Source organism: Micropterus salmoides, unplaced genomic scaffold (genome assembly GCF_014851395.1).
Source record: "Micropterus salmoides isolate LMB-PRFRI ecotype aquatic unplaced genomic scaffold, ASM1485139v1 Ms_hic_scaffold_14, whole genome shotgun sequence".
NCBI classification, from domain to species: Eukaryota; Metazoa; Chordata; class Actinopteri; order Centrarchiformes; family Centrarchidae; genus Micropterus; species Micropterus salmoides.
This window is the reverse complement of record NW_024040485.1, coordinates 32,642,303-32,669,974: the sequence shown is the minus strand read 5'-3', so window position 1 is coordinate 32,669,974 and position 27,672 is coordinate 32,642,303. Positions and strand designations below refer to the sequence as shown.

The 27,672-nt window shown below is 42.7% G+C and overlaps 1 protein-coding gene across 1 annotated transcript; it reads right to left on the bottom strand.

Annotated features, from left to right (window-relative positions):
* Positions 1-1,157: 1,157 nt before the first annotated feature.
* Positions 1,158-21,802, bottom strand: lamc2 (laminin, gamma 2). Its single transcript, XM_038719079.1, has 21 exons — positions 21,592-21,802; positions 15,030-15,206; positions 14,433-14,550; positions 14,175-14,290; positions 13,950-14,081; positions 13,482-13,671; positions 12,608-12,720; positions 11,973-12,365; positions 9,947-10,180; positions 8,810-8,946; positions 8,343-8,499; positions 7,704-7,909; positions 7,034-7,113; positions 6,776-6,913; positions 6,382-6,526; positions 6,121-6,270; positions 5,129-5,243; positions 4,840-5,036; positions 4,278-4,436; positions 4,085-4,184; positions 1,158-2,364 (listed from the first exon to the last, which is right to left on the bottom strand). The coding sequence occupies exons 1-21, from the start codon at positions 21,674-21,676 to the stop codon at positions 2,111-2,113; spliced, it is 3,396 nt and encodes a 1,131-aa protein (XP_038575007.1). The 5' UTR covers positions 21,677-21,802; the 3' UTR covers positions 1,158-2,110.
* Positions 21,803-27,672: the final 5,870 nt, after the last annotated feature.

The window sequence follows — 27,672 nt, the reverse complement described above, 5'->3', positions numbered from 1 at the left end:
GCTGCACATCCTTCTGCTCAGAATCACTGTTTTGGCTGATCAGTGCTTAAGTAGGTTACGTAGTTAAGTGGTTTGTTTGTTTTTTTGTTTGCTTTAACCGTGTTTATGGTTGTTTTATGATCGGGAGTCTGCACAGGGTGTTTGATAACTGACCACATTCTCTACGCCGTTCTGAGTCTGACCTCCTGCTGGGTCGACGCCTCTGGCGTTGACTAGAAAGGCCTCGATCAGCATCCTGCAGCTGTAACACGACGCAGCTGGACTCAGTGAACTTAACTCATCTCAAAGGAAAGAGAGAGAGACTGAAACAAAGAGAGGAACTAAACTGAAAGTGAATTTGACAAATCTTTAATTAATGTATTTCAACAGGAGATTTATGCTACGTGTTTTGCGGCAACAGATTTTTAATTTTTAATTTAAGTCTGGTTACATGAAGCAACTCGGACCCCTGCTGCCTAGATAAAAATGTCTTTGGTTAAAAATATTAACTCATCTGTAGATCCAGAGAAACATTTGATCGGAGGTGAATCTAACACTCAAAGATTTGGCGTGATGACGTTTATCAGATCTCAGTTAGTAGAATATGTAACACTGAGTCTGTTCTGTGTGTGTAGACTTCAATTTGGGTACGTTAGTCACAATCTGCCAGTTTCATAGAAGAGATATTTATGTCATGTCACGATTTCCAGTGACTCTGAACGCGACAGCACCACACGGTGTCGGTGTGATGATTGACAGGCAGGCAGCTCCACCTTCCTGACCTTTTGACTTTTTCAGAAGTGGACTTCATCCTTCCCCCGCATGTCCCGGGACTCTACAAGTTAACTCTTGTCATTCCAATACCACAATAAAGTTTATTCTGTAGTAATATGACCACATGTCCTTATTTTAGATGTGCTGTCTTTAATTTAAGTCACTTTGTACTCAACATTTCAGACAGGAGTGCGTTTTGACATTCAGTAAATGATCAGTTGAAAATCAAGAATTGGTATATTTAACCTCGTTATCTCATTATTATAAAATAGAGATGCTCTTAACATTTTTATTTTTATTCCATAGTTCCTAACTTTTCCTCCATTTGTTTTGGCTTCCATAACGTCACCAGTGCTGCACGTAGAAATGTCAGACACATACATGAATAATGAAACTAAAACATGTTGAAAATCAGGAGAAAAAGTGCAGCAGGTTTTATTTAAAAGCAGTAACAAAACATATAAATATCTCTGCTGATCCGTCGCATGAATGAGTTGACAGAACAAATAAAAACACTGAATTCAAAAACATTTACAGTTATAAATAAAACACTTTTACATTGACACACTCATACATCAAACACACCGTTATTATCAGAAATGAAACGTGTTGATCCGCAGCAGTTTAATCTGTATTTACTGTAAAACATGTTGCGTTCAGGGCCATTGCTTGTTTTTTGACCGTGGACAGTATTTTTGAGACAGATACTGATATTTACAGTGGCTCCTGCGTGGCGTGAACGCAGCACGAGCATCACAGTGAGTTTTTGGGTGAACTGACCCAGTGAACGTGATGAGTTCATCGAACAACACCAACCTCGTAACTTCAAGAGGAAAAGAAAGAGAAATTGTGGCTGTTTACAGACACTAACCAAGTGCATTATGGGAAATGTAGGATCTTTTTGGAGCCCTCGGTTGTAAATCTGTCTCTCACAACAACGACTTTATGAAGCAGTGAGGACAGATTTCTCTTTAAAGTTTTCTTTGTTCCTTAAAAGTTAAAATCAATAAAAAAAAATTCTTAGAGTACCAGCAGGATTTATTGGTACCTGATAATACAGCAGAATGTAAAACACTGGCCGAAGACTAAATTCCTTAAACTCACTTTTAGAATAGTTCTAACTCTGATTTGTATAGTCCGCCCTCCCTTTCATGTTTAGCACGTTATCAACGCTCTTCTAGGAGGATGCTTTAAATAAAGCTTTGAGCTGTGAATACACATTTGTTCTGAATTATTATTTAGTACCAGTCACTCAAAAACACTGTCACTGCACCACCCGTTGTTTTATAAGAGAAGGTAGATTCTTGTTTAAATGGCAGATCAGGACTCTGTGAGACCTGACGTCTCCTGGCGGCCCTCAGGGCTCCTCGATGGGCGGGCTGTTGTAGCAGCCGCTGGGGATGGCTCTCAGGATGTCCTCCAGGTTGGCGATGTCCCCCAGGATGGTGTCGATGTCCAGGTTGATGGCCGTCAGCCGGCGGCGCTGGGCGGCCTCCAGCTCCTCCATGTCCCTGAACCGAGGCCTCAGACTTCCTTCCACGTCTCTCTGAGCGTTGGCCAGAGAGTCCTCCAGCTGCTTCAGATGCTTTTCATCCACAGCGCCGGGCCGGTCTGAGGAGAAGGAGAACGAAAGACGCAGAGGGTAAGAAAGAGCTCTTTAAAACACGCCACATGGGGCTCACTTAAAAACACTTAACACCAGCTTTAAAGTCCGTGAATTTCACTTTATGTATCTGAATTCCAATACAAGAGGAATTGTTTGACAAGCTGGGCACGGACTAGAAAATCCACAATGAAGCCACTCGAAACTCTAAAGGTACCGTCAAAGTTTTAGATCAGAAACCTGATAGTTTTCACAGCTGTCAAGTTTTAAATACCCAAAGACTTCTGAGTTGGGAAAACAATTATTGGAACCACTCGAAGAAGCTTTCAGTCACTCCGCGATCTCTAAACAACGGAATCTGTTATCGATGCAGATAAGAGAAGCAAATCCTGCCTTTTTATTTTCTATTTAACTTTTAAAACTTTTATGTAAAGCACTTTGAATACCTTGTTGTTGTTGCGGTACAAATAAACTTGCCTTACTGAGATGTGTTGCTTGTTTGCAGATTGTCTTTGTTATGCTTTGTCTTTATGTTGTTTGTAACTTATTGTACCTGTCTATTATTCTGTATATATGTTTTCAATTGTGGACTGCAATAAGTTGTTTTATGTCATTTTGAAAATGAGTCTGTTGAGCTAACTCTGCCTCATTTACAGTTATTTTACTGTTAAGTAATGAGCACTATGAAATGAACCATTTTTATAGTTGTGTACAGTGATATTTAGTCGTAATGTTCAGGCGATCTTTATGTTCTACTCTAGGATCTGGAGGTCCAACCTGTTTTCGCTCCCAAGTCGTAGCAGGTGTATAATAATAAAACAGTCCGAGTAAGGAGGTGATTGGGGTGGATCGTGGCCCAGAAACCGGACTTTCAACCACGAGGCTGGTGTTCGTTTCCCGTGCGAAACAAAAAGTCAGCATTTCATGTTTTTTACTTAACTCGTGTAAGTAATTTAGTTGTTTTAACCCCCTTTTCCTAATCAAGGAGTTTTGGTGCCCAAACCTAAAACTGTGACGTTTCGTTTACAAAAACATGGAGACCCTGTGTTGCTCTTTCACACCATAAAAGTTTCCACAGACATTAGACGTTACATCTCAATCAGTAAAGTGGAACAGCAGAAGCCTCCACCACAGACACCAATATGATATCTAATATTAACACTGATACAATCAATCCAGCTGATTAAAGAGGAGGCACACTGTTTGTTTGTATCAGGCTACTTAAGACTTAATGTCCATGTACTTGGTGCATCTACAGGGCTGCACGGGGACATTTAAATATTGTGTTAAAGTTCCCAAGTCAGAATAACATGAAGTTTTCTTTATTCTGAAAAGTGAAGGTGGTGACGACTATGCCTTTGGTGTGAGAGACCCGGGCTAGTTTCACGTCTTCTCAACACAGCATGATGTTCATTTAGTAAATTATGGTCCCGTTTAGAGGAACAGAGACCAGGAAGCAGGGGAGGCTTTAGGGTTAAGGTGATTAACTCTACCAAAACCCGTCAGGCGTAGCAATGCGTGTCCCTCCCCAGCTCCACCCTCTCGCATAAACTAAAGCTAAAAGCTGTAGTCCACAAACCAGCGGGTGACGTCCCGGTCTGTGTCTGGGTCTGATGTTGTGTTTATAGAGGAATGTTTATTCCGGTTATTCCGACATATTTCGCTCTCAGACCCCCTGACTGTGAGAAAGCACCGCAGCTTGATGTTAAACCGTGAAGCTGTACTCACTCAGGTTAGCCAGCATACTGTTGATGTTCCGGAGCGTTTCTCCCACAGCGTCTCTGGTCTTTTTGGCGTTGTTGAAAGCTGCAGCCGCTCCATCGGCAGCCTGCAGAGGAGACATTGACATTACTGACTTTTTGTCCTGCGGTTCTTGACTCTTATCCCTGACAGGTTGTCTCTCTCTGTGTGGACGGTTTACCTGCGCAGCGTCGGCCTCCAGCGTCCTGGCGGTGTCCAGCTCGGAGGCCAGGTCTCCAGCCGTGCCGACCGCCTTCGTCTTCAGATCCGTCACGTCTTTGTTCAGTTTGGTGGCTTGATTCGCCAGATCGGCATAAGGCGGCAAAGATTCAAACGTTCCCTGAAGAATAAAGACAAGACACCCAAGTTAAGTTACGTTGCTTGCGTGGCCTACAAACTTAAATAACATTCAGTGTTGACTTGTTGTTTGACTCGGAAAACAACCGGTGTCTCAACTCAAGCTGGTTAAAAGCTCTGGACAAGGCTAATAGGTGGACTTTGAGTTGGGATTGTTTTGTCAAGAATGAACTTTCATGCCGAACTGTTCAAAGCCAGCATGGACGAGAAGTCCTAAAACGTTTTTCTGAACTTCGACTTGAGTATTAAACATCAGCTGCAGGCCAGTGTGACAAAAACAGCAGCTATATTAAAGTAATAAACTGCAGTTGTGTCACTCATCATAGACAGCGTTGGCGTTGTTGGACACACAGATGACTCTGAGAGCGCTGATGATTGGTTGTTACCTCCAGACTGTTGACCAGAGTCTCCAGCTGGTTGATGCTTTCCAGTGCGCTGCTGTAACCATCAGACACGTCTCCCAGGACGGACAGCGTCTCAGCGTTGTTGCCGATAGCCTGCTGGATGGTGGCGTTGATGCCGGGAAGACGCTTGATGGCGGCGTCGGCCAGAGCTCTGCTGCCGTCGATCTGCTGGTCGAACCCTGCGGAGGAAGACAAGGAGTCACAGTCTGTTTATAGAGGAAACAAAGGCACTGCTTCTTCGGTCGGTCGGTCGGTCGGTCGGTCGGTCTACCTTTCAGGGTGTTCAGGGTGTTGTCCAGCTCGTTGCTGTTGCTGTTGATGCGTTGCAGAGCGCTCTCTGTGATGTCCTTGGCGATGTTGACTCTGTCCACCAGCTTGTCGTAATCCTGCAGAGAGGAACCACACGGAGATCAACATGCAACCCCCCTGATGAAGCTCTTAACGCTTTCACAAGTTCCACAGTTTTACCAGATGTGTTTTTACTTCTGTATGACTATGAATGAGATGCTTCTCATTCTTCCTGCGTTTTTTATGATTCAGTTTGCTGCTTTTCCGGGTTTTTTCATGTTCATCTTGTGGTTGGACAGCTGCTGCCTCTTAGAGCATGAACCGTCACAGCGATATGCATCTGCATGTTTCCAAACTGACTAGCTGCTGCTACTGAGCTGCAGAGTGAAGTGGATTTGTCTCGTTTTCGTAATGTGGCATAATTTGCACACTTTTGCATCTTTGTACCTTTTGTTTTAGGGTAGTTTACATGGATAGTGGTGAAGAAATATTGTGAGCCAAGTTCAGGTGTGATGAAGAGTTTCGGAGACTGATGAAGACTTACAGTAAGGTTTAATGAGACTCTGCTGTGCCAGCATCCAACACATGCAATGGCCAAACAAATCTGAAGGATAACATCTTTCGGTCCCATTTTTGTTTCTGTCTTTGCCCTAGTGCCTCTTCCCTTCATCTTTAACTGGCCTTAACCTGAACAACAGATCTGTCTGATGTTCAGACTCCAATGCGTTCCCTATGTCACACTTGAATCTAAGATTCCCAGAGAACACAGATATCTGCTGACGCCTCAGCTGCTGTCTTTCCCTTATCTTTCTGTCGTCTCCCTGACCAGGACAGATCCACGAGAGACAGAACCAGATCTGGAAGGTCCTTGAACAACACCTGTCTTACCTTTATTAAGCCCCCTAAGAAACATCTTTAACATCTAGTACTGCCCGCTTCATGTGTGAATTTTGGACTTCCTTAATCCTTCAGTACCTGCTGGGCGGCCTTGCCCTTGGCCATCAGGTCCTGGGTGGCGGCCATGTCTTGCTGCACACCGCCCTGCAGCGCCAGGTAGCCTGAGATGTCCTCGTCCACCGTCTTCTGCAGATCGCCCACTCTGGAAACCATGGCGCTCACCTCATCCTGAGCATGGTGGGAAGAAACCAGGAGGTTGGAGACTTAAAGAATAACAACGTACTCGTGTTTCCGAAGGTCGGGGGTTCTAAAGGTGAACTCAACGTTTTGACCAGTTACCTTCAGGGATGATGGGATGTCTCGCTCCATGTTGGCGATGTCTTTCAGCATGCTGTCCGCCATTTTGCTCTCGCCTCTGGCCTCAGTGCTCAGCCGGGTCGCCTGGTTCTCAAACCCCTTCACCCGGGCCGAGGTCTGATCATACCTGAAACCGCACGGAAGCCGTTAGTTTATTGGAGTATCAACACAGATTTATGATCACGCACTGAAATGTGCCGTTATGAGTACTTTTGTTACTTTAAGTATATTTTAATGCTAAAACTTTTGTCTTTTAGTATTTCTACACTGTGGTACTACTACGTTTACTCTCTGAGGACTTCTTCCACTGCTGTTAAAGTGAGGAATCTTATTTGTGTGTTTACGAGAGGAGCTCAGACTGACTGAGGCGACTCACATGGTTTTCAGATCTCCGATCAGCTCCTTGACTCTGTTCTCTTTGTTCATGAGAGTTCGGACCAGAGCCAGACTCGCCTCCGAGTCCCTCAGAGCGTCCGTGGCGGTTCGGTCCACAGAATCTGCTGTCGTCTGGTGTCTGCAGGACGGACGGAGAGGAAATAGAGACGATGGTGAAGACACACAAACATCTAACGTGGTGTAAGTGACCTCTTATGAATTTGTCAGTAACGCCATAAGATGAACATGATGGACTCACTTGTCGGCCAGACTGGTGGCGGTCTGCACCAAAGAAGACAGGAAGTCTGGACCCTGTGGAGAATCTCCAAGAGGAAACTCCTGAAAGAGAAAAGTAAATCCTCATCTAGATCATCTGAAACTCAGTCATCACCAGCAACTGCCTCCCTTCACCTTCCTTCTTACTTTTTTAATTTCCGTCAAAATCAGACTTGAAATTAAATAAAGATCCCGTCGACTCGATCAGAAATCACGAACAAGACGTGAAGGTGACAAAAGGTGGAGCTAATTTTACATCATAAGCTGTGTGGAGTCTCTCTGCCGGCCCCTGATATCATATTTAATGTTTCTCTGATATCTCTGTAGGGACGTAGAAGATATCTGGTAGGTTTAGTGACTTTTCAGTGAAGTTAACATACTTGAATCTATGTATAATATTTTAAAATCATCAGTTTTGTATTTAAACCTTGTGATTTCATCATCTTCTTTAGCAGTATAATACCAGAGGTGGAAAGTAACTAAGTACTCAAGTGCTGCACTGATGGTATGATGCAGAAAAAAGTGTTTAACGTATTTAAAACCTGCGGTGTACAGTTTATACTCCTTTAAATTTCCTGTTCGTGCTACGACTGCATCCCATCAGTCTACACTCCAGTTAATTTATTTATGTTTATATGTGTGTCAAGTCTTACAGCTGATCCGAGGTCAGTCCTGGCCTTGTCCAGTTTGCGTTTCATCTCCTCTATCAGGGTCTGAACCTCCTCCACCTTCGTCTTGTACGTCTGCTGTTGTTGTTTGATGTTCTCCGCTGACTCGGCGATGTTTTGGATGTCCTGTCCGTCCTCCAGTTGACTCCTGCTGATGGACGCCAGACGACCCTGCAGGCTCCTCTCCAGTCCTATTGGACACGGGAGGTGTGACGTCACACACATGTAACTTCCTCTTATCAGATGTGAAACGTTCTCCACAACTTCTCCAGAAGACAATTTCTGTCCCTGGAGAAGCAGTTTTTTGTTTTCACCCTGCCCTTCCACTAGATGTCCACTAGATGGTGCTAGAAAACCCTGACTGTTAAATGGGAAAACACACAGCTTCTCTCCATAAATAAAAAGTCAATACAACAAGTTCAGCTCTCAGGAGATCGCTGACCTTTGTCTGATGTCAGTCTCATTTATCATTTTAAATATTACTGCTGCATTAGGAAAATTTAATGGCTTAAAAAGATGCATGTTTTGGGTGCCTCAGCCTCATTACACCCCAGTTCACGTCTCCTGACTCCGGTGAGTGATAAAGAATGAATCCTTGATGCTGTAAATGAAGCACTGTCCTACCTGAGAGCTGCTCGGTTTCGTCCTGCAGGTTGTTCACCAGCTCCTCTATGGCTCTCAGAGAAGCCTCAATCTCAGCACTGTTGGCTGGTTTCAAACCTCCATCCATGTCTGAGAACAGGGTCTCCAGCTCCTTCAGCTTGGCACCGTAAGCTTCCATCTGAAAGTGCAAGAAACTAATTTACAAACTGTCTCCAACTGCTGCCATCAGTGAGACGCAAACTGTAAAGCGCTTTGGATTAAAACCCTTTATGCTGTCCATTTACAGTGCAACATTTCACTTATGTTGTAATAAACCAAATGATCCTTCAAATAAAATAAAATAAACACGTTACATTTGTTGTGCACGTCTACATTTAATTGTTGTTGTTAGTGTTTAATCTTGGGAGTTCACCACAAAAACCAGATCTAGTTACAAAGTGTCTTTATCCAAATAAACAGAACATGAAGCAGAGTTTTCTCAGCTGTACCTTTGACTTGATGGGGGCGAAACAGGCGGGACAGTTGGAGCGTTGGCACCTCAGGCCCTCGAAGCCCGGTCTGCACCGACAGCGACCCGAATCATCGCACTGTGCAGACTGTGAGCCCTGAACGTCACAGTTACACGCTGGTCCGTAAAACAAGAGCGGAAACAACTGTTAACAAGCTTCATCTTCACAGAGTTCAGCTCAACATCAGGCTGAGGGCTCAGGTTTCACAGGTCACGTACATTTCATACAAAAGTTATTACAGTGGTCGTAGGAAAATGTTGGGGCGACTTTCTCAGAAGGTTAAAATCAGCAGCTTAGTTGAAGATACTTGAAGACGTTTCGTCCCTCATCCGAGAGACTTCTTCTGTCTGACTGCCTGGTGGGAAAATCTCAGTGGGGTCGTTGTGAAGATGATCGATATCGAGGTATCGACGGGGTGACCTTCGACATGTAAGGCCGTAGTAATCAATGTATTCCAACTGCTCAAAATGAACCAAATTCATCCTAAATATTGAACATTGCTTATCTTTTTTGTCTTTTTAAATCTTAAATAAAGCTGCCATTCTGTGGGAGATTGACAATAAAATGATGAAAGCAGGTTTGGAGCCAGCGATTTAAATTTGAGGATGTCAAACTGCTAGAATAAAATGCTTTTATTTTGATTTATTTTGATTTTCTTGTCTGTGAAATGTTAAAAACTTTTTTTTTTCTAAACCAAATACGCCATGTTTGTTGAACTGACGTAAATGTCTTTACAGACTACTAATCCATCAAGTAATGTTCAGAATGGCGGCGCCTCCAGTGTTCAAACTAGAACTTTTTTATTATTATTATTATTATTTTTATTTTATTTTTTATTATTTATTAAAAATACGATCAAGCCATATTTTTGTTCATTTTTAAAAGTTCACCCTTCACAGTAGTTTGGCTAACTGTTCTCTAAACTCATGATTTTTAGTTCCCAGTATCTAAGTGATGTTTTTAAAGCACAGACACAATGATGACATTTTCTCATTTACAATATAAAGCAGAAAAAACATCTGAACACATTTTCACTTGATAATCATTAGTAGATAAATGGATTGCTATTAATTAGAAAACAGCACCAGGAGATCCTGACTGAGACGTGATCCTTACGTTTGCAGGCGTCGGTGGCTCGGCTGTGGTAGAAACCTCGCACACAGGCCTCACAGCTCCGGCCCTTCGTGTTGTTCAGACACCTCAGACACTCGCCGCTGCTGCGATCGCAACTTCCCGCCACGTTGACGTCAATGTGGCCGTTACATTGGCAGGGCCTGCAGGGTCGCTGCACGCCGGCGCCCCCTGCAGGAGAACCATAAAAACCCTCCTGACAGATGTCGCAGCGAAGGCCTGAGGGGAGATACAAGCAGATATTACCGTACTGTTGAGACTTTGATATCAATAATGTGAGCATAATTTACAAATGAATACTCTTTGATTACTAGACCCAATTACGTCTTCCATGACAACAAACAAATTACTTAAAAGATAGCATTTATAATCTGTATAGAGGTTCCTCAGATTGGAACATGAGAGGAACCCAAGAGAGCCTTTACTGTTGTAGTCAAGACCGCCCAAACCGAGACCAAGTCAAGACCAAGACCAGAGTTTATCGAGACCAAGACTTTTAGGGGCTGAGAGCAGTCGAGACCAAGACCAAGGGAGGACGAGACCATTTCCCTGCATTGCATGGCACGCAATAAAATGTGGAACGAGATCATAGGTACTTCTGTGATCTGAAAGATCCACATTCCCGTTTCAACACCCACATACAAACACTAAGAGCTGAAATCAACGTAAGCATCGCAGGGAGGGGTGACAGTTGTTAATTAGGGTTGTTGGTTGCATTTGAAGCAATAAGTTTTACTTCCAATCAAAGTTAGGATGTTAACAAATAAGACAATGCAAAAGCAATTTATTGATATTCCCAAAGTTCCTGACTGGTCTTGAAATAAAATCCAATCCTCAATGTCCGAGACTGAGACAAGACCAAGACCATCAAAAAGTGGTCTTAAGACCAAGACCGGTCTCAAGTACTACAACACTACTTTACTGCTAAAGATATTTTTTGCTTTAGTAACTGTTCATGTGTAGATATTGCCCATGAATATATATTTGTGTGTACCAATGGAGCTGATGGGAATCCTCTTAACAGACAATAAATAATAAAATATTTATTTGGACACAATGGCCTTAGAAACTGTTTTTGTGTATTATTATCATTACATTTCATGTGCATTTGTATACATTGATTTCATATCAATTGATCATATATGGACGCAAGAAGAAATGTTACTTCCAACCAAGGGGGTAAGCCAGAGATCGGACAGTGAAGCCCGCCAAAGCCCAAAGATGACGTCAAAACCCTGTGACACCCCGTTGCACATGAGAGATGTAACCATACCAATCAAAAAAAACTATTCAGCCATCAGAGACGCTGCGTTGGTGTTTGGCAGGTGAACCTCGTACATGGGCTGTTTTAACAGTGACGATCCAAGTCAGACAAACACACTGAGCCATGAAACTTTTTGTTGGCACAGCTTTGCAGCTACCAGGTAAAGTAGAGAACCCATTCCTCAACCTGGGAGGAGGTCTGCAACACCAATTACCCCCCACCACAATGCTGTCCTTTCATCTCTTCCCAGGAGACTGAACAAACGCTTACATTTGGCCTCAATGCCAACAGACTTTACTTGACTCCAACAACCACAGCGGCAGTCATTTCAACAGCCAGGAGCACTAACGAACCAAGAGGTATCCATCACCTTGATGACGACCCCACAGAGGTTAAAAAGCTGGGACTCCTTGTCAGTCAGAACTGAAGAAGCTTCTTGGATGAGATTTGAAATGTTTTCAAGTATCTTCAACCAAGTCCAGTTGGCCTTGATGTTAAACTTCCTCCGACAGCAAGATGTACAATCCAAGAAAGAGCAATGCCCAAGGTAGCAGTGCTCCAGGGTTCAGCTATTTAACATGTTTTTAAACAACCCTGTGGGTTTTTGAAGATTTATCTACCAGAATAAACTACTGGCATGTAAATGTTACAACAATACATACAAACTGGGGAAGTGATGACCTAACAAACAGAGACATTCTTGATTTCAATCAGCCAGAACAGTCAGACAGTTATCCCATCACCTACCTGTGGTTCCAGTTGGACAGCGGTCACATCGGGGCTCCAGCGAACCGGCAGCCAGCGAGCAGGACACTCCGTCCGCACAGGGACACTTCACACAGGTATGAGGCTGCCAGGGGTCTCGGTAAAACCCCTCAGAGCAGCTCTGCTCTCCGGGCGTCTCGTCAGCAGAGTAACAGTCTCCCGTCTGCGGGTCGCAGCTGCCTCCTCTGCAGTTGCAGGGTTCGCAGGGGCTGAAGGCTCCGTCTGCAGGGATCCTGTGTCTGAAACCAGCGGAGCATCGCTCGCAGAACTCACCATCGTATCCCGGCGGGCAGTTGCAGGTCTGGACCCAGGGGGCCGGGACGCCTTCTCCACGTCGCCCCGACACCAGCTGCACATTATTGAGGTAACCACGTCCTGAAAAAGGCAAACCAGTTCAAATCAAGAAAGATCAAAATCATCCTCCAAATATTCAGCAGCAAACTCTGATAATGTGTAAAAAAGAAGCAGCCGAAGGATCATGAACTCAAAAAAAAAGAGCGTTACGAGTTCTCTGAAAGAATTAAAGGAAGCAGGCCTACAGTAAGACAGAGAGGAAAACAACTGGAGAAGAAAGAAGGCAGGTGTAAAAAATAAAATGGAAGTAAAAGGAAGCTCACCATTTTCGCCGAACGTTGCCCGGATCTTGATGGCGGTGAGGTTCTGGAGGAGCGTCTGGAACTGGAGGGAAGAGAGCTGAGGCCTCCATTTGCTGCCGAGCTGCTCATCCAGTCTGTTCAGACAGAAGATATGATTTCACGCTTAACATCGGCTGAGACATTTAGCTGCCGCTACAGTTTTGTACCAGTCCATCCCAGAGATGCTGAACTATTCACTGTGAAAGCCTGTGGAAGAACTGATGAGATATCAGACTGGAATCTTTATCAACTACAATTAAAGCTCCTCTATTTTTGTTCTTGTTCGCTGTGCATCTTGTAAATTTCAGAAAACGGACCCCATGTCCGCGTGGGTTCTCTCCGGGTGCTCCGGCTTCCTCCCACCATCCAAAGCTAGGGGAATTGGTGTCTCTAAAATTGTCCTTAGGTGTGAATGTGAATGTGACTGGTTGTTTGTCTCTGTGTGGCCCTGCGATGGACTGGTGACCTGTCCAGGTTGTACCCCACCTTTCGCCCAATGTAAGCTGGGATTGGCTCCAGCCCCCCGTGACCCTGTACGCAGGAGAAGCGGTTGACGATGGATGGATGGATGGGTCCCAATGTTATTATTCCATCCATCCATCGTCAACCGCTTATCCTGCATACAGGGTCGCAGGGTGTTATTATTTTAATTTTTAATTTTGTATTTGTGTTTGCTCAGATTTATTTTTTTATCAAATTTCAGTTTTGTATGTGCCCTAAACGTACAAGATGTTTACTTTAACCAGTTTGGAGTACCAGGTGGGTGGATGGGGTGTATCCCATCAGCAGAGACTCTATGCATAAACATAGACTTTGATGGACAAAGTTTTAAGTCTCTGCTGGTTGATTTTCTGACCTGAAACTGTAGCTGATCTTTTGTCCACAGGGGACGATGGATCGCAGGTCACCGAGCGAGGCGCTGACTCTTAGACCGCCACCTTCCAGGATCACATCAGTGGTGGACGGGTGTCGAACGCCGCGGTCCAGACGCAACGAGAAGGAAAAGTTCTGACCATAACTCAGCAACTGATTCCCCAGGTAAGGAGCTGAGGGAGGGGGAAAGAGACACCTGGTCAGGGAAGGATGAGATGAGGAAACAAGAGGAGAAGAAAGGAAAGACAGGGAAAGGAAAGAAGGAGATATGAGGAGAGGAAAAGGAGACATTGAGAGGGGATGAGGAGGAAAGGGAAAGGAAAGAAGGAGATGTGGACAACAGGAGACAAAAGAAACGACAGGAAAGGAAGGGAAAGAAAAGGAAAAGAGGACAAGCAGATGAAGGAGTAGATGATAGAGGGAAGGTAAAGGAGGCGGGGTTTGTTCTCACCTGGGGCGTACAGGTAAACCGGCAGGCTGTTTTTGGAGATCACCTCCAGGTCCTGATGTTTTGGTGACCAGCGAAAGTGAACGTCGTCGGGTGTGACGCCCTGCGCTGTCGCCGTCCTCCAACCGTCCGGACCTGAAATTAAACCCACAATCCACTGTTAACTACTGAGATTGTTCGGGAGGTCGGATTGTTCTTCTATTGTGAAGGCGAGAGGCGAAAGGTTACCGTCGGCGAAGGTGGAGGTGATCTTGTAGATGGAGTAATCGGATTGTGGAGAACACCTGCTGCTGTGGCCGTAACAGAAACACGGCGAACTGCCCGAATCCTGTCTGGGCTGACGTCTGAAAAACAGAACGAGGGGCAGTTTTATAAAAACTATTAAATATTTGAGTGCTTTAAAATACTAGTTCTGAAATCGGTTTAAGTGCAGTAATTAAAGAGACGCTGATGTGAGATTATTTTAAGGATTCTGTGTTTCTTCACCTTTGCGAGCAGCCATCCGGTCCGATCGGTCCGTCCGGGCAGCGGTCGCATTTTTCTCCGGTGACACCTTCTTTGCAGCTACAGCGCCCCCTGCTGTCACACGTTGCACTGACAGAACCTGGAGGAAAACAACGCGTAGATACGTCCAACATTTAGTTATAAAACTTTCTCCTTTTTAAAACATTGGGAGTGTCTTAAAGGTTCAGAGTGCAAGTTTTAGTGTCATCTAGTGGTAAGGGTTGTGAATTGCAACCAACAGCTCACGGTGCATTCAAGTGCTCCTCTGAGGACGACTACTACTACTGCTGCTACTTCTTCCTTCTTCTTTGTACGTTTTCAACGTAGAGATGAAACGTGCTCTGTAGAGCAGTTTGTCTGTTTGGGCTACTGTAGAAACATGGTGACGTCCATGTAAGAGGACCCACGGTGTATGTAGATAGAAATGACTCATTCTAAGGTAATAAAAACATGACAGTTTATGTAAGTATACACCACTGAGAACATAGTTAAGGATATTATATTGCATTTTGGTCAATATATCCTCCTAAATATTACACACTGAACCTTTAAGGAAAGGTATACGTTGTTGTGTCTCACCTGTGGGGTTGCAGAGGCAGGGTGTGCAGCTCAGTCCCGCCCCCTCCAGGTAGAAGCCGTCCTTGCAGCGCTCACAGTGGCGGCCCTCGGTGTTTCCCTGACAGTCGATGCAGTACAGGCCCTGGGCGTCCCGAAGGCAGTACCGAGATCTCCCATTGCAGTCGCAACGCACCGTCGCTGCAGGAGGAGATGGGGGGTGAAAGTCAATGGTATATTCATTTTTTTAACATAATTTACTCTGGCAGTAACTGAGTTCTGTCCCTTATTTTATAATCTAGTTTCAAAAGGCCTTGTTTTTTAAACTTATTTTTATGGTTTAAAACAGCCATTGACTTGTTTAAAGTTGCCATTTAGGTTGTTTTCAGAATAAAATCTTATTATCTCATCTCATTATTATAAATGTAATTATTATCTTATGAATGCATTTCTGTTTTTGTCATTTCAGATTTTGTGGAATATTTCCTTCTTGCTGTCTGCTGTTTGAATAGGGAAAATTCAGTAGTAGCTGGATATTGGTAGCAACGTGTCCAAAATAAAATGTATGCCTTTGCTTTTAGCTAAATAATATGGTTATATAGTTGTACAATGGTAAAATGCTAGTAATGTTGTTGGTGTTTAAACAATACATACATATAAAACGTAAATTTCTGCGGCCAAGCGGCCTACATAGAAGGCGTCTGCCTCCTCTCCTCCAAGCTGAGTATGTAACACAAGCTGAGTTTTAGTTTTTCTTGGGGGATTAGGTTACTTACTAAAAGTTATTTAGCATTAGGTCATGAGATCGCCATATCATCATAATATGGAATCCAAAGAATTTTACTCTGCTTCCCAAAATCTGCTCCTGAATTTTAAGGAGATTTCATGGTTTTATACTAAAGTCCTCCTCGAACATTAGTACGTAACATTTTCTGACAATTTCAGGCATTGTCGGTCCCCCAGTGGTGACTCGGCTTGACTGGGATGTCTCTATCTCTCAGCAGACAGCAGTTATTGACATTTTTATGTTCCTGCCTGGACCTGCCTGCAGATTCGGGTCTGAACAGGTGAGTGGACTGACCTTGGACACCTATGGATGACTGAGGGTCTTCACAGACAGCAGACTGATGATTTATCTATTCTCAGAGTCTTACCATATCTCAAGGGTTCATTCTCCGGGGAACAGGAATGAAATCGGTAAACTGTCCATTAAATTTTGATATTGTGTACAAGAAATTTCGCACTGATGTTGAAAATGTCAGGAGGCCATTAAAGTCTTCACTCTCTGGGGAGCAGGAATATCTGTAGTAAATCTGATGGAAATCTGACCAATGGTTGTTCTAAGTGTTAAACAAACTGTCCATGGAGACAAAATCTGAGTTCTTCACAGCCCATTGAGCTTTAACCTGACCTGTGAGAGCATTAGAAATGTTTACAGAGAGTGAAGTGCCTGTATGTTCTGTGGTTTGTTCTTAAATCCCAGAGAGAGCTGCACCTCCCAGCCTGAAGCCCTGAAAACAAATATCATGAGCCACAGAGTCCCACCCGAAGCAGCCAACGCCTCGTATGAGGAAACAACACGGATGTCTGTCTGCGGCCAGATCTGATAAGACCTTTTTCCAGCACTGACACACCGGCTGCATTAAAGCTGCGTTTCTATTTCAGATTCTGAGTATAAACAGGCTGCTGCTTGTTACTGCAGTTAGCAAAGATGGGAATTTCATACCCTCAAACAGTATTTAGTGGTATAAAGTGGTGTAATGACAGGTAGTGAAAATGAGAATCAGGATCCAGCCTGAATCATCCTCTGCAGAGCCAGTCTGGTGGAGGCTAACAACAGATTAGGTGATGTAGTGAATACATGCAGGGGTAGTTGGCGAGCCGCTGTGGCTCATAAGCCAACCATTAGTTGGTATAAGGTTGGTGCTAGTCAGTCAAAGTGGTTTACCAAGTTAGCTGCCAGCAACAGTTGCAAGCTAACTAGCTTGGTTGCCAACTGGACAATAATTCAAAAGATATATTTGTACAAATTACTGACTGCAAACCATGTCTCATCTGTTTTGGGAAGCAGTTATACTGCAGCAGAGTATAGTCATAAAACTAATATGATTGCTAGATTTTCTCGTGTCCAAACTTAAGATAGTTAGCTACTGATCAGTGGCACAAATTTCTGTGTCAGTTCACCAGTTGTTGAATTCACAGATTTACTTTTCCTCTGCAAGAAAATCCCTGATTCCAATAATAGGGACAGTCCTCACCAGAAAAATGACTATATAGATCCTGCAGCACGTTATCATGACCAATATTTACATTTATTGTGTACAGTACGGTACATTTACATTTACTCATTTGGCAGAATGTTTTATCCTAAAGCCATCCTAAAGAGTGATGGTTGCGGAGTCAATGTGTAGTTTGATGTTATGGTGGATAGATTGCTTGGCTGTAGTGACCAAGAGTTCAGAGCTTTAGTTAAAGGTGACGAGCTTTCATCCATGCAGATATGTCAGAGAGACAGTCCCTGATCCGCGCCAAGACGGTGGGGTCTTCTGGCGGGAAGGATAGGTAATGTTGGGTATCGTCTGCGTAGTAAGAGAAGCCATGCGAGCGAATGATCGGTGGCAAAAACTGAAAAGGTAGCAAAGAAGGAAGTTGGATAATGTATTATAAATAGGCAGGATGGGGAGGTAGGATGGGTCAACATTCACTCAGGAGACCGGCGTTCGAGTCTAGTCTAGTTAAGTTCCGGTCGCCTGACGGGAAGCGCTCACATCTGTGTTTCAGGGAGGCAGGGATAACCAACCTATTTTGTCGTTTAGGTTGGAGGACGTGTTTGCCTTATACTCTGACAAAGCTCCAGGGTCAGCTGTATTAAGTTTAGCCTAGCTTAGCACAAAGACTGGAGGCACAAAGAGTTCCCCCAAACAAGCGTCAGTTTCAAGTTGCTGGTACTTTTCAATAGACATAAATGTTGTTCAGGAGCCACTAACAAACGATGTATTCTGTTGCTCAGGTATGAAGACGTGTTGGGTAAATTCTGCTGCAAATTTCGTCGTTTTCAGTCAGAATTAACATAAAAGAAAACTCTTGGTGGGACGGACTTTAGCTGGGAATGTTTAATTAAACTTTATTTGTTATTCCATACCAACAATCTAATTTGAATTTAGAGAATAGTATGTTTAATAATTACCCAAAGTTACCTTATAGCTTAGAATAAATAATGGAAGCTTAATCAAAAAAGCTCAAAAGCCACCTTCTACCAGATTCAGTCTGTCTGGGTTTTAGTATTTTAATGTGTGAACATGTGAATAACACCAGCCTTATCCTTCTTTAACATGTTTTTATCCTGATATAATGAAACACACAGGACTTTTAAAGGAAGGAAAGGATTTAGACAACTTGTCTGACAGCGACAGTGATTTATTTCTGCACACAGACTAATGTAAGCGTTCAGAGGGGGAGGTGACTTTAAGGTGCGTCGAGCTTCGCCTCAGATCACTCAGCTCTGATTCAGAGATTCGTGGAGCGACAGCAGACTATTAACAGCTCTGTCATTGCGGTTCAGAGTGCACGATGGCTCACTCTGTGAGTTAATCTTCACCTGAACGCCGCCGGCAGCGATGAGCTCAGGTATTTTCCGACATGTGTCTGTCTGAGAGGATTCCTCTCTAAACATACAGTAGGTGCTAATAAAAAAAGCCTCCATACAGTTTCACAACTGTGGTGTTTCTTTTACCCCGGAGGGAACTCAAAACACACATAACAAATCCACAAACTCTGTTTCTTACATCACAATCTCACATGGAAAATGTTGATCCCCAAACCTAAAAAGGGCCTAACATAAACATATAACATCACTCTGCAAGATTTTACTGACTTTTATGCAAAGAAATGTGATAAACATTTGCTCTTTCACAGCATGTATAAAAGAATAAACATGGAATATTTCTTTATTTGGAGTAGTTTTAAAGAAATCCACTTATCTAAAGGTCTTCTTACTAGCTTTTTCCAGAGCTTTCTACCCCATGAGATGAGGCATGATGCCGTTTTTTTCTTTATAAATCTAAAAACATAACTTTTGCTACCATTTTCAATCTTTTGTTAAATATCCTGAGATAATTATTTTATCCAAATCATCATATACAAGTAGCTTCAGAGTGACATGCAGGTGAACAAGGGCGTCACTTTGTGTTGAAAAGTGGTGGGGACATTTAAGGGCTCAGATTGGGGGTGTGATGAAACTCTTAGGCTGTTTCTCAATACTGAGTTCGCCAAGGACTTCTTTACTTTAAAGCTCGGACTTGGCAAGTTTGGCTCCGGAGTACTAACTCGAGCACGCAGTCCGTCATTCAGCGATTGGAACAGCAGAGGACTTGATGTTGGCCGGACCCGTTAGCGGGCGGAACCTCACATCTCCGAAAACGTCATAGCAATTTTTTTAAATCAGCTCTGTCTTGAGAAATCAACCACATATTTGGAGTTTAAACAGCAATATTCCTGCATAAAAAACTCTTTAAACTACTATATGTGACATAAGAACAGCAGGATTATAAGTTACATTTGTGAGTACCAATAATAATAATAATAATAATAATAATACAGTGTCTTCTACATTGCATTTGCATGTTTTCCTATTGTGCAAGTAAATATTTCTCAGAGAATGTTTATTTGTTATTAAACATTTCTTGTTGTAAGCTAATTTCAGAAAACTTTTAGCAAGTGCTTTCAAAATGTGGTGGGGACAAAATCAGCCATTCCAAGAAGATGTCCCCTGCGTCCCCAGTGTAAATGACACCTTTGCAGGTGAACACGTGTTGTTTCCTTAGATAAACGTTCTTGGGTCAGGTTTGATGAGTTGTATTATTTGAGCTTCTAAACCTTAGAAGTAAGACTTACCTGTGCACAAGTAAACTAATAACGCCCCTAACTCGTTGAGTCTTCTTGATTTAATTGTCTTCAGTCTCTGTAACGTCACTCATCCGTCAGCGTAGTGGGCTGAATTCTCCTCAACATATTATAACTAATAACTTCCCTGACCCTGACCCCGTCTGACAGCTCAGGTGAGGGCCTCACCCACAGGTGAGGGGAGGGAAGGGCAGCCTCACCCTTTGTCTTTGTCTGTGTATGAAAGCATATTTCCACTAAGAACGAAACTGATCCTAACTGAAGAAAAAATAAAAAAAAGAGCTCCTGTTTAGACTTGCCTTTGTGAAATTTTAATTTGTCTTAATTTAATGGTGAAAAGGTGCTACATTAATAAACATACTTACTCACTATGAATTGCAATCCCATAATGTTGATCTCAAAACATAATTTGGACTCAGAATTTCAAAGTTTTGACTTAAAACATTATAATTTTGACCTTTGACTTTGTCTCATATCTCATATTTCTGACTTATAATCTACTGTGTTGTTTTTTTTCTTTCCCGGGCAGAAATGAGCTTCCATACTGAGCCGTCTTTCTTTAAATGTTGTTGTAAAGATGAATGAATAAATGAATGATTTAAAAAACACTGTACCCCTCATCATCATCATCATCATCATCATCATCATCATCATTACTTCAACGTGTTGGTCAAACTGTAGAAACATCCTGTAAGCACCTTTCTAACTTTCATTCATTTATTTGTCCTCGTGTATTTTTTTCTTCTTATCTGTATCTGCTTTCTTTTTAAACTCTCCGGTTCGTTTCTCCGTGCTGCTAAATTTCCCGTCCTTTTTGTTAAAGATTTATCTCATCTACTCTTATCTTATGTTAAAGGGCCGACGTTTCAAATCAATCTAAATTTCAATCTGCAGAACTGAGTAACAGTATAACTCTGACAATATAAAAGCAGATGTTACAGTATTTTCAAGTCTCTACAGGTGGATTTTCAACTTGTAAATAGTGTTCAGACGACGGGAGAAACAGATCTTTACCTGCAGTGTGTGCACCTTCTGTTGTCTTTACTCACTGTCAGCTTCTTTTTACACTGTCCAAAAAGTCCACCTTCACTTGTTGTTTTTACTTAAAGGTGAAAACAAGGAAAACATGCACTCTCTCTCGTGAGTTCACTTGATTTTGAGATTTTCCAAATGGTAAAAATTTGGAAAATTATTATGAAAAATACAGATTTTGGCAGAAACACACCGTACCAAACGTTAACAGTTTAATAATGTGTTGAATGTTTCATGCGCAAAGTGCTTCTAAGTCTAAACAACTAAGACATGAAGACATCAAACACTCCCTTTAAAGCTCAGTCAAACCTCTTAATCAACACAATGAAGGATATTTGAGGTGAATAAACAATATTCGGGGTTAACTATAGTTTCCCCTGTAACATACCTTCACTTTAATCATGATATAATAAGTTTATGAAAGAGGTTAAGGTGTATAATTAAGGGATTGTGTGAGACCTGACACCGTATAAACACTCCTTTTAATCAAAGGCAGACAAAAAGCTGTTCTCTGGAGAACTGATTTGTCTGAAACAAGCTCAGGTGACAAACTTATCCTAAGTTATCCTGTTGGGTGTGAAGCACAAGGTGTAAAGGTGACAGCAGACGAGCGTTTAAAGATGCAGAGATAAAAACAAGTGGAGGAACTTACTGTAGAGAGTGTAGGTCGCCTGCACGGCACAAACTGCAGCCAAAACCCCGCAGAGGGAAATCCAGCAGCTGCTGCTCCTCTTCATGTTCTGTGAATCCTGAAATCTTCCTCAGAGCTCCAACTAAAAAAAAAACTTCATGCAGCTCCTCAAAGCGTCGGCTTTTAACTCCTCTCCTGCTGCAGGTCTGTACACGCTGCACATACTGGGACACACTTACTCACATGTGATTCACAGAGCACACACACACTCAGAGGATATGAGGCTGCAGTGTGTCAGTCAGTGTGTTTAGGTGTGTGTGTGTCGGGACAGTCTGGGGCGTTGTTCTGGACTTTTACTGGGACTCTTTTCCACCATATTTACATTTTTATAACACAGAGACGTTTCACAAGACAGAAATCTAATCATGCCAGTGAATAAAGGCTCTGTTCCACAAATGGAAAAGATTAAAATTCAGCATCTGATTTGGCCTGATGTCTGGGTGCCGCTGAATATAGTTATAGATTTAGGCTGAGTGGCACCAATAAAACATGCTGACATATTCTTAAACACTATGGAGCTTAATTAATCTTTGTTTGGTGTTATAACGTTGTCGTAAAGGGCTGAAATACACAGCTTGAATCGCTGGGAGCCAAACTAAAGGGCTGCTATGAGAAGAGAATGAGCCTGCTGATGTTATACGAACATACAGACAGTGCTGCAAAAAATTACATGCATGAAGCATCATCTCTGCTAGAAAAAGCTAGATTCTGTTGTGCTTTATTACAAATGCCAGATCCACCATCACTGTAGTTGGCGTCAGTTTGAACGCTAAAGGTAGCTGGGGAGTATTTAAAAGAGAAGTCAGAGTAAGGAGCTGGTTGAGGTGGACGGTGAGCCAGAAACAGGACTTTCACCCAGGAGAAACAAAAAGTCAACATTGAATGTTTTTATTTAAGTTACGTAACTTGCTTAACTTACGTAAGTAACGTACGCAACTTGTTTTGTAGTTATTTTGACCCAAAGCGTGACCTTTAACTAAACCCAACCAAATTGCTTTGCTAGTTTTATTTTGAAAGTCTAACCAGACGTTGCATATTGTTCTTGCTAACTTGACCACGGAGCCCTGCGTGTCCAAAACTTACGCTAAAGGGTACTCAGGGCAACGCCAAGGGGTCTTGACGAAGCGTCTATATGTGACGAGTTTGGGGCTGAGACGTGTTGGATAAACAGCTTTTCCACAATTTGCACCTTCAACATGAAACTCCTTACACAAGATTCTGCAGTTAGTGGTGGCACCACTTCGAGTCCCTGGTTGCAGAGCTCCTTAAGGACGAGATGTATCCCGTAGGCTGGACTCTTTAAATGTGTGTTTACAGGTGTCCCTGAAGATGTTTTAATGTATTGTATTGTCATAGCGTAACTTTTAAATGCTGTTTCCTGCCTTTCTTGACCCTCTTGAAAAAGAGATTATGTCTCAGTTGGCTTCATCTTGATTAAATAAGAGACTCAGGCAGAAAGTCAGAGTAAAGTGCAATTAAAGTGTAATTTATACTTCTGCGTCGAATTGAATCGTAGGCGACGGTGTAGCCCCTTGGCCTACGCCGTCGCCTACGCCTGTTGTACGTCGAGTCGACGCGGACCATAAGCTCTGTGATTGGTCGACTGGGTAGCCTCGCAATGCCTCCGAGCCGTCAGGAAGTGCCCCGTGCTTTGTAGCAACTTTTACTAGCCGCCAAACCAGCGGCTGTAACACGGTGGATCGATATATTTGAGCGCCACAACCCAAATCAGAATGTGATCCATTTGGTTGGTAACATTTGAAAAGGCTACACCAGCCGCACGTTTACAGTTTTACACGTTAGCGGACGCCTAAACTGGAAGTTAGTCTGCTCGCCCGGCAAAAGTCAACACAGTGGACGCTGTAGCGCTACTGCCGACTAGCGTTTGGGGGTGTAATTGCAGAATGACAGAGACACCGACGGCTACGGCGTAGCCTCTACGCAGGAGTATTATTGGGCCATAAGGAGGCAGGATGAGTCAAACCCAGACTTTCGCTCAGGAGAACGACATTTCAGTCCCACGTAAAACCAAGTAAGGGCTGAGTTAGTTTCAACTTCTGTAGTGTTTCTGTATTCTTAGTTTACTTTAACACAAACCCAGATCTTTTCCTAAATCCAACCAAGTAGTTTTGTTGCCTTAAGCTAACTAAACTGCGACTGTTTCACAACTCTAACCATGTGTTTAACGTCACGTGACTTACGTAACGTAGTTAACACTCATATGTGTGGTGTTTAGGATGGAGGACTTGTTGAATAAACACAACATATCAGTGACTAAAAAGAATAACAGGCTAGAACCAGACTGCTTTAACTTTCCTCGTGATTGTTCAACCGCTACTGAATCCGTTACTCTGCGAATTCATTGTGTTTGGACACACCGGGTGTTGCCAAGGTTAAACACCCCTGAAAGTTTGTTCTCGTCGAACGCTCAGTAAACTGTATCCTGAGGCTGAGGTTAGGACGCAGCAGCCAGCCACGCCTTGAAGCCCAGACGCACTCACACATCATGATCCATCACACACTTTCCCCACCGCTAATCTGCACAAATACACCGCCGCAGGCATTAATACACACGCGCCACGCCCAACTTGTTCCCGTTACCTTGTCAACACCACACCTTGGACACACACCGCATCAACACCTGGATGGATCTGAGAGCTGCATTTCTCAACTCTGAGTTCACTTTTCAGCTACACAAGCGTGCATCTGTGGAATGTACCTGAGAATATTTACTCAAGTACATAGATACTGGTGTGTTTACATTTCAGAGGGACACGTTGTACTTCTACAGTTACAGAGGAGAGCTGGTGGTGGAGATAAGTTAGTATGGATCACACTTCACGTCCTCTGCACGAACTACAAAGCACTGCAATAAAAATATATGATCACTCCCCTCTGGGCCAGAGACTCTTCTGAACAACAACACACACCCTTCTACACTCATCTGACGCACATACAGCCAGAGGCACACGACTTTTATTTATATACATCAGCATAGCAGTTAGAATGAATAGTTATTTTAATTGTTTTATACCTCGTACATGTTTTGAGTAAGTTGAGCTGTGATTTTATTTTATGCAAACCACTGCAAATCCCTCTCTCTGTCTGTCATTAGTGGTTATCTTACAGTAGAAATACATTAGTTTTTCCAACGAAGGTTAAATGAAGGGCAACTGGACTTGGTTGAAGCTTCAACCAAGTCCAGTTGCCCTTCATTTAACCTTCGTTGGATAACTATGACCTGGATGACTGAGAATCTTCATAGACACATTAGTTTTTCCTCGATTGCTTAAACACATTTGCCCACTCTGACATCACATTTTCAAAACAGTTAACACACAGGATAAAACTGAAGCTCAATGGCCAAAATGACTCATTTTGTTAGCAAAATGCTCGAACACTCACATATATTTCCATCAAACACCACAACTTGTGGTAATTTACTCTTTCAGTCATTACACAATGGATAGATAGACACACATTACAAACTCAAATGGATACTGGGGGGAAAAAAGCCACCAAAGGAAACATATGGGTAGAAATACCTTTAAAATATATATATATATATTTTATCTTTCACATTTAGTCCATTCATTCTTGACGATTAGGCCACAGGTTCTCATCAACATCGCATTGAATTTTTTTCCTTTGCAAAGCACCGAGGGAAATACCTCCTCGCGTGGCGTATCCATCCCTGGCAGTCCTCTGCACCTATTGCCAGGCAACCATCATTCATTGGCCTCAACAGCCCTCTCTCTTCGGGTGGAATCAATATTTCTTTCAATGCATCAGGAAATGTGATGAGGCGTTCTGTAGTGTATATTGGTGTTTGGTAAAGGGCCCCATCATTGGAGATGGCGGCACACATGGTGATACTGGCACCCGTCTGACGGTGGCCCTCTGCCCAGTGATGTTCCTCCCGCGTCTCCTCACTTTACAGAGGTTGAAGCCGGCTTCGTCCACAAAAATGAATTTGTGATGTGCCCCTTCAGCTCCAAGCTCCATTATTCTCTAAGAAAAAGAGCAAATTCATAAAGCAAATTATTCCAGTCGCATGTAACTATGGTAACAAGGTATCATAACAAATCGTGCGTCCTTCATGATGTCATGAGTTTCTTTGAAATGGAACTCTGTACAGTTGCTTCATTCTGACGTGGTTTTGTCTGAGGACTCGATCTATAGTTGCCAAACTCACACTGTTTATATTTCTAAATGCTCCCTGATCTGCGATTACTGCTGCCTGGATTTCACGCAGTCTGATTGCATTCTTTGCCATATCTACAATGGCAGACTCCTGTTCAACACTAAATATCTTTCCTCTGCCACCAGTGTGTGGATTCTATAAAGTAAAAGCAAAAAGCATGTCAATATGAATGGGATTGATAAAACACCTGCATTACTGTAGACACAGTTTGTTCTGCTAACAGGGCAATACAGTAAAGCTGAACTACACAGTGGTTTACATTACAGTAACGCTCTGAATTACCTGTTCTCATTCAGAAAAAACCTGACAAAAGACTCAGAAGGGACTTCTGCTGTGCTAATAATGTGATGATGAAGATCAAGCATATCCCAGTTTCATTTAGTGTCTTAGCAAATGAGAAAAACTGTAACGTATGTGCGTAGTTTTTCACAACATGACATTTTGTTCTATATTTCAAAACTACATTTTTACCATCACTGTGCTTGTTGTTCCTAACTGATCATAACTAAAAACATATGATTAAAATTAGGTCTTAACGCTGAAAAGAGTTATCTAATTGCATTGATATTGACTGATATTGCAGTATGATTTGCAATATTAAGGGGAATGATCATTTTTACAGCAATATTCTCAAACTAAAATAATTCTGATATGATTTCTATTGATTCTATTAATTTCAAACAAAGAGGTTTTCTTAAGTCTGCAGAATATGATGTGTAGGCCAGGACGTCTCTGCAACAAGACAATATGTAATTTAAAATGATATATTGACACCATAGGTGTCTGGAGACATGTCCCCACCACATTTTATAATGGCTGATTTTGTCCCCATCACTTTTTGAAAGCATTTATGTTCTGAAAAATAGCACCAAGAAATGAAAATGCTTTGAGAAAAGGTTTATTTGTGCAATGAGAAAACATACAATGAAATTTAAATATAGTTATAGTTTCCACCATTGTTAGGAGTTTAATGCTCCACATCTACTCGGGGAGGACCCGCAGACCTCCCTCTGATTTATTTCACTATCAACTACTTCTTTAAAATAGTGCTACAAATCTTCTCGTCTCGTAGAGTATAGTGTGTGCGATGACTGACATCAAGACTACTCAGCTGCCTAAAAATACAGAATAAGCGGTGTTACGTGGTGGGTGACCATCACACTTTCAGAGGCATTTGATAAGATCTCTTTGCATTTTGGCCGTCTCAGTCTAAGCAATGATAAAGTAACCGACTGATTTGTTCATTGATAGATTTACAGGATTGACAGGTTTGTTTCAGTAAATGTGCCAAATCAATTGAGAAAAGCTGTAAACAGTGCAAAGACCATAGCTGTTTGACCTGCGTCCCACTCCTGTCAGCGTAACAGCCTAAGTGGCGTAACGTTTTCAGTGGAGACTGAGGCATTTCAGAAGATGTTTGTGGGGCATAAAGACTGACAAGACTCTGGCCAGGGGAGAACAAGTTTATCAGAAAGCATTTATTTGGACTATACTCATACGGTGAGGCCAAGAGCTCCACTGTTTCTGCTGTCGGGAACATGGACATAGTGTCAGAACATGTGGGAAGGACAACTGTGAAAGGGAGGAGTGAACAAAATGCACACACTGTGCAGGAAATCACCACGCAGGGTCCGAAGAGATCAGAAGAAATAGAAGTGAGAAAGGTCAGAGCAGCAGAGGGTCTGTCATTCACCGAAATTAGGATTGAGCGGTGAATAAAATAAAAATAAAAAGGAGTGGAGATGTTCAGAATTTGATCTGCATGAAGAGATTTCTAATATTTATTGCCATGGTGGTAAATTGTGTTGTTGAGAGTCAGAGAGGATTAAGATGGTACT

Coding starts and splice junctions, on each gene's coding strand:
- lamc2 (XM_038719079.1), bottom strand. CDS start 21,676: ATGAAGAGGAGCAGCAGCTGCTGGATTTCCCTCTGCGGGGTTTTGGCT. Junction 12,721..13,481: donor AAGATCAGCTACAGTTTCAG/GTCAGAAAATCA, acceptor CTGTCTGAACAG/ACTGGATGAGCAGCTCGGCA. Junction 6,914..7,033: donor GCCACCAGTCTGGCCGACAA/GTGAGTCCATCA, acceptor TCCGTCCTGCAG/ACACCAGACGACAGCAGATT.